The sequence below is a fragment of the Berghia stephanieae genome, chromosome 11 (genome assembly GCF_034508935.2).
Source record: "Berghia stephanieae isolate SIO BIC M18660-M18661 chromosome 11, UCSD_Bste_1.3, whole genome shotgun sequence".
Taxonomy (NCBI): Eukaryota; Metazoa; Mollusca; class Gastropoda; order Nudibranchia; family Aeolidiidae; genus Berghia; species Berghia stephanieae.
This window is the reverse complement of record NC_088370.1, coordinates 42,417,677-42,424,701: the sequence shown is the minus strand read 5'-3', so window position 1 is coordinate 42,424,701 and position 7,025 is coordinate 42,417,677. Positions and strand designations below refer to the sequence as shown.

The 7,025-nt window shown below is 32.7% G+C and overlaps 1 protein-coding gene across 1 annotated transcript in view; it reads left to right on the top strand.

Moving 5' to 3' along the window:
* The first annotated feature begins 513 nt into the window (after nucleotides 1–513).
* LOC144956306 (uncharacterized) overlaps nucleotides 514–7,025 on the top strand; it is an 8,473-nt gene continuing 1,961 nt past the window's right edge. The window contains exons 1-2 of the mRNA XM_078886797.1: nucleotides 514–720; nucleotides 1,901–1,963. Of these exons, the coding sequence (XP_078742923.1) occupies nucleotides 568–720; nucleotides 1,901–1,963 (216 nt within the window). The 5' untranslated portion in view covers nucleotides 514–567. The remainder of the gene's footprint in view (nucleotides 721–1,900; nucleotides 1,964–7,025) is intronic.

The following is a 7,025-nucleotide window of genomic DNA, read 5'->3' as shown; positions in this document are numbered from 1 at the left end:
CCTGGCCAACAGCAACACTTAATATTTAGGACAGCAAATGACACCTGTTCGGCGATATTACAATTGTTCGGACAGAGACAATGTTGTTAACGGCCAGGTACTCATTTTACACCTGAATATGGTGAGAGAATGTGAGTAAAGTGCCTTAACTTTCAAGGACAACTATGCACCGCTCAGAGAGGGTCTCGAACCCAGGACTTTCTGATTCGAAGGCGAGTGTCATACTACTCACTAGACCGCATAGCCGTTTTCTGTCAAGATATGACTAATTGTATAGATATAATGAAGTTGACGTCACTCGGGTCTTTTTTATTGTTTTTCGCCATCCACATTATCTGTAATTCTCACTTAAACAGTATTATCCGGTCTATAAAAGTTCATGGTTGCACAGAGTTTTGTGTGTTCGTCCGTTATACTGCAATTTGTTTAAAAAACACAGTATGCGCTATTTGGTTAACATTGTATAAACTGTGTTTTTAAAAACAACGGCAGTATACTTCCGGATGGCAATGTTGTGAGATTCTTAGCCAAGCGCATACTATCTATTGTTTTCCATCACTCCAGGCTATGTCTGAAAAAGGGGGAAACAGCACCGGTGCCAATGGTCTGGGCCAGTCTGGCATCAAACAGATGCCAGGCTACATTAGCAAGTACGAGGGAAGACACAATGGTGGTGTTCCTTGTTTTACGGAGGAGAGGAGCATGGAAAGAGCTGCCAAAGTAAGGGTGAAGCACTGTCTATATTTATTGGCTTCGTCGTCGTTGTTGGTGTCGAGTTGGCGTCTGTCTGCGTCATCGTCATCATCATCGTCATCGTCATCATCATCATCATCATCGTCATCGTCATCATCATCATCATCATCATCATCGTCGTCATCATCATCATCGTCATCGTCATCATCATCATCATCATCATCATCATCATCATCATCATCATATTCATCATCATCATCATCATAATCATCATCATCATCATCATCATCATCATCATCATCATCATCATCATCATCATCATCATCATCATCATCTTCATCATCATCAGCATCATCATCATCATGATCGTCGACGCCGTCGTCATTATTGCTCTAGTGTTTAGCATTATTGTCATCTACATCATTATAATAATCACCACCTCCTTCATCATCAAGGGCTCCTGTTGCATCTTAAAATTGTGTAGACTTTGCTTTGTAATTTTGAACCTCAAGGTAGTCTTCCCAAGTAATACAACCAAAAATACACCACCATGTAAGTTAGGAAAGAACATTTTCATCAGTTAGTCATTTGTTCCATACATTCTGGGTGTATAGTTCCATAGTGGGCAGGGAGGTACGCACTGTGTCTTCTATCCCCTTATATCTGTTTCCCAACATGCTTTCTGTCTTTGTCTTGGAATGACATTACTTGGTTTTGTCCGGCCCTGGCCGGATACCCTGGCTGGGAGGGAAACAGTCAAATGTTAGTTAGTTTTGGGAGATGATTTTTTTCCTTGTATATCATCTCTCTGTTATCCTCTGTATTATGTTTTGTTTATGTATCATATATGATTTGTAAACATTTGAGTGTGTCTCTCTTAGTTGGGACCTGTGCTTGTGTCTGGATGATACTTTTAGGTAATCTCAAACTAAGTACTTTGATGGTGTGCTCTTGGAATCTACATCTGTTTCCTATTTGAACCAATCCCCCTTTGTCTTACCTTTTCTTTGGTCCTTTAATTGTAATTCTAGAACTTTTTACTATCTAATTTTCTTCCTTTTTACTGGCGCTGATATGACCTTAATGCGTTGCAAGCGCCGCAAAACCCTTAAAAACAAAATCAAAACATTCCATACATTCTTCTTTACAATTCAAAGTATAAAGATAATTCTGAGCCTTTCCATTATTTTAAACTATATTATTTTAGAGGATGGCGGAGTTGAGGAAGAAACATGAAAACGACCCAAACCATAGAGATGTAGCATTTTATGTAAGTATTATGTCATCATCATCATCATCATCATCATCATCATCATCATCATCATCATCATTATGAGCAAGTAAATATATTAATCAATCATATTATCCAATAAATATCAACATTTATATATCGCATTTTCACCGATCTGTCATGCTCATCTAGTTTTCCGTATTTCCCCCATGTAGCCATTTGGAACCATATTCCTTTTCATACAGTACCAGTAACCTGTTAGGCGTCTTTTATTTTTTTTTCTAATGCTCTCGATAAGAAAACCAATCAATAATGAACAAGATAAAGAAATATACACTGAAAGTGGATGTGATGACAACAACAAAAAATAAGGGGAATCGGTCTCTCAATTTACAAAGAGTAAATTCTAAGAGAATGGTTATTTTTCCTCTGGATACCTCTTAGCATTAAAAACAAAATCAATGAAAATGTCAGATATTAACAATGACAATTCATAATCAGTCCAGACTCGAATCAAACAAATAACAATGTGAAAAATTGAATGTAAGCTTCAATTTAATATACGAAAACAGATACAATGGACGTTTCGGATTTCCCCTTTATCAACAAGACAGGATGAATGAAACACTACAGACGATTGAGATAATAATGTGGTATTGACGTTGTTAAGATGAATAAATAAAACATTGATGGGCATGCCTGAAAACAATATGGGCCATAAAGGGGAAACCTGAAACGTCAATTTTATCTGTTTTCGTAAATACATTGAAGTTAACATTCAATATCACATTGTTATTTATTTCTACCCGTCAATGAAATTTTGTTTAATTTTTGACTGGTCCATCTCGTACAAAAAGTGGAAAACCCCTGATCTCTCTACAGTGATGTTTTTGAAAATTGGATTTGTACATGACAAGAGGAAAACCCGCAATATCTGTGGAGACATAAAGGCTGTGCGGCTATGTGGTCTTGTGGTATGACACTCGCTTTCGGATCGGAAAGTCCTGGGTTCGAGCCTCGCTCGGCGCATAGTTGAGTCCTTGGAGAAGGCTCTTTACTCATATTCTCTCACCGTACTCATGTGTAAAATGAATGCCTGGCCGTTAACAGTTGTCTCTGTCCGAAAAATATTGTAATACTATCGCCTAGCAGGCGTCATGTCCCGTCCTACATGTTACGTGTTGCTGTTGGCCAGCGACCCCATGTAAAGCGCTTTGAGCACGTTTAGTGGATATTGTGTTACATAAAAACTCAATTTTTATTTTATTTCAAACTCGCGGGCACTCTTCTATTTTGATGATTATATTCCTGTATTTTGAATATCAACATAGATTGAGACCAATCTTTTGAGCCATCAACGATCATAATAAAAATGTGTAGGCGCGCACAAATGAGTCAATCTAGCAATAGGGCGGTCATATGACGATTCACAAAGTCAAATGACCAATCATTATAAATAGTCACTTGAGTCAACGGGTGATAAAATGTCCCTTAACTTAGAAAAAAAAGTTGGCAAGCTACTTGTATATCAATCTAGTATCATTGAATAAATAAACCTGGTCATTTGACCACTTACGTTAAAACGATTATTGCAATATAAGATTTTTATTTTTTTTATGATAACCAATTTGTAGCAAATGGACTCACGGCAAATAATATAATAGAATTGTATAAAGTCTAAATAGTATTATAATTTTTTGATTGCAATTCTGTGTTCGTTGTCAAAAATCCAACATGGCCGTAGGGAGGAACTTTGATCCCCAACTTTCCTTTAATAAAAAAGAATAGAGGTAACTTGATTCTGTAATTAAGACAATCATCTTTACTAACCACCATCGGGATGAGTGATTTCATTGTATCGCTTCAAAATACAATGATCAAAGCAACCCCATAGATCACAACACAACAAGGAGTATCCTTTGAAGTATCAATACTCTTCAACAGTCGTAACATCACTTCCTTCCTAATGACGCATGGTAACTTAGTAACACTGGCTCTAAACTATCGGAACAATGGCGGACGCCCGTATGAAATATTTCTCCGGCGAGCATAAAAGCGTATACAGAGGAAAAAACCCCATAAATTTGATAATGTTTTGACTTTTACACGTTCTGATCACAAGGCATATGAAAAGTTCTATCCAGCATTAAGAATAAAAAGTAATGATTTTCTTTGTTTAGAACCAAGATAGTCGCCGTTGCCAGGCGGCGTGACATCAGACTATTGAATCCAATTAGATTGGCCAGAAATTCTGTATTCGTTGGCAACAATCCAACATGGCCGTAGGGAGGAATTTTGATCCCCAACTCTCCTTTAATAAAAAAGAATAGAGGCAGCTTGATTGTGTAATAAAGACAATCATCTTTACTAACCACCATCGGAATGACTGATTTCATTGTATCGCTTCAAAACACAATGTTCAGAGCAACCCCATAGATCACAACACAACAAGGAGTATCCTTTGAAGTATCAATTAAGATTGGCCAGAAATTATGTGTTCGTTGTCAAAAATCCAACATGGCCGTAGGGAGGAACGTTGATCCCCAACTTTCCTTTAATAAAAAAGAATAGAGGCAGCTTGAATCTAGAATTAAGACAATCATCTTTACTAACCACCACCGGGATTTCGACGTGAAAGAGGCATGGACGTCGATGTTGAACCAAGACAGCCCCAGGGGAGGCGACATCATACCCGACCCAACAGAAAGAACACCTGGCTTTCTCTGCAATAGCCAAAAATGCTGGGTCACCTCCAACCGCATTTTGACAGGACATGGCAGAACCGCAGCTAACATGCATAGATGGAATCTGAGAGAATCAGATGCATGCCGTCATTGCCAAGGAGGCCCTGAGACAATGGACCACATCGTCATCCACTGCCCAGTGACAAGCCTATCAGGAGGCTACGAGACAGCCTTTAAGGCAGGAAAAGAATGTGATGAATGGATTAAAAGATTCGAAATAGAGGTGTAGCCATTCGATACTACTACCACCGGGATGACTGATTTCATTGTATCGCTTCAAAACACAATATTCAAAGCAACCCCATAGATCATAACACAACAAGGAGTATCTTTTGAAGTATCAATTAAGATTGGCCAGACATTCTGTATTCGTTGGCCTCCCATAGTGGGCAGGGGGCTACATACTGTCTCTTCTATCCCTTTATAACTGTTTTCCAACATGCTTTCTGTCTTTGTCTTGGAATGAGATTACTTAGTTTTGTCCTGGCCCTGACCCGAGTCCTAGCTGGGAGGGAAAGAGTTAAATGCATAGTTATTGTTTTGAGAGATTATATTTTTTTTCCTTTGTAAATCATCCAACAAGGACCGTAGATAAGAATTTTGATCCCCAACTTTCCTTCAATTTAAAAAAATAGAGGCAGCTTGATTGTGTAATTAAGATGACTGATTTCATTGTATCTCTTCAAAACACAATGTTCAAAACAACCCCTAGATCACAAAACAATAAAGATTATGCTTTGAAGTATCAACTAGCTTCATTAGTTCTATTATTCAGTCGTTCACTCATTGCTTCATTCTTTTATTGCTTTATTTATTCATTCATTCATTCATTCATTCATTCATTCATTCATTCATGCATCTACTAATCCGATTGCTCATCTCATATCAATTTCTCTTTCTTGTTATATGTTTGTATTTTATTCCTTCATTGATTTATTCATGCATCTAATCATTATTTTTATATCAACAAAGCAATTATGAAAGCGTGTCTAATATTCTGATGTAGCTATATTTGTTCACTGACTCATTCATACACACATTCATTCATCTGTACATGACATCTATAAAAATAAAACAAATACCATAAGCGTGTCTGATATTCATTTGTTCATTCATTTGTTCACACATTAATTCATTCATTCATCCATTCATGCTTCTATCCATTACCATTGTCTAATCAACCACAAGTCCATCTGATATTGATTCATTCATTTATTCATTCATTCGATGCTCGAACCCAGGACCTTTCAATCTGAAAGCGAGTGTCATACCACAGACCACACAGCCGCACAAATAGTCTATTTTTATCATTATTATTATTATTATATTATTATTATTATTATTATTATTATTATTATTATTATTATTATTATTATTATTATATATTATTATTTATTATTATTATTATTATTATTATTATTATTATTATTATTATTATTATTATTATTATTATTTATTATTATTATTATTATTATTATTATATATTATTATTATTATTTTATTATTATTATTATTATTATTATTATATTATTATTATTATTATTATTATTAATTATTATTATTATTATTATTATTAATTCTATTACCCACCTCATATCAATGACTCTAAGTGTTACAATATCTCGGTTCGTAACAAAACCCTGCGGTGTCGCGCCTTACAATCTCAATGACCATGAATTAGTCAATTCTGAACAGTCTTTCACTGACTAATAGTAACTTTTGTCTTACTATAAAATCATAATAGTAATAATAATAATATAATATCATAATAATATATAATAATAATAATAATAATAAAAATAATAATAATAATAATAATAATAATAATAATAATAATAATAATAATAATAATAATAATAATAATAATAATAATAATAATAATAATAATAATAATAAATAATAATATAATAATAATAATAATAATAATAATAATAATAATAATAATAATAAAATAATAATAATAATAATAATAATAATAATAATAATAATAATAAATAATAATAATAATAAATAATAATAATAATAATAATAATAATAATAATAATAATATAATAATAATAATAATAATAATAATAATAAATAATAATAATAATAATAATAATAATTAATAATAATAATAATAATAATAATATAATAATAATAAAATAATAATAATAATAATAAAATAAATAATAATAATAATAATAATAATAAATAATAATAATAATAAATAATAATAATAATAATAATAATAATAATAATAATAATAATAATAATAATAATAATAATAAATAATAATAATAATAATAATAAATAATAATAATAATAATAATAATAATAATAATAATAATAATAATAATAATAATAATAATAATAAT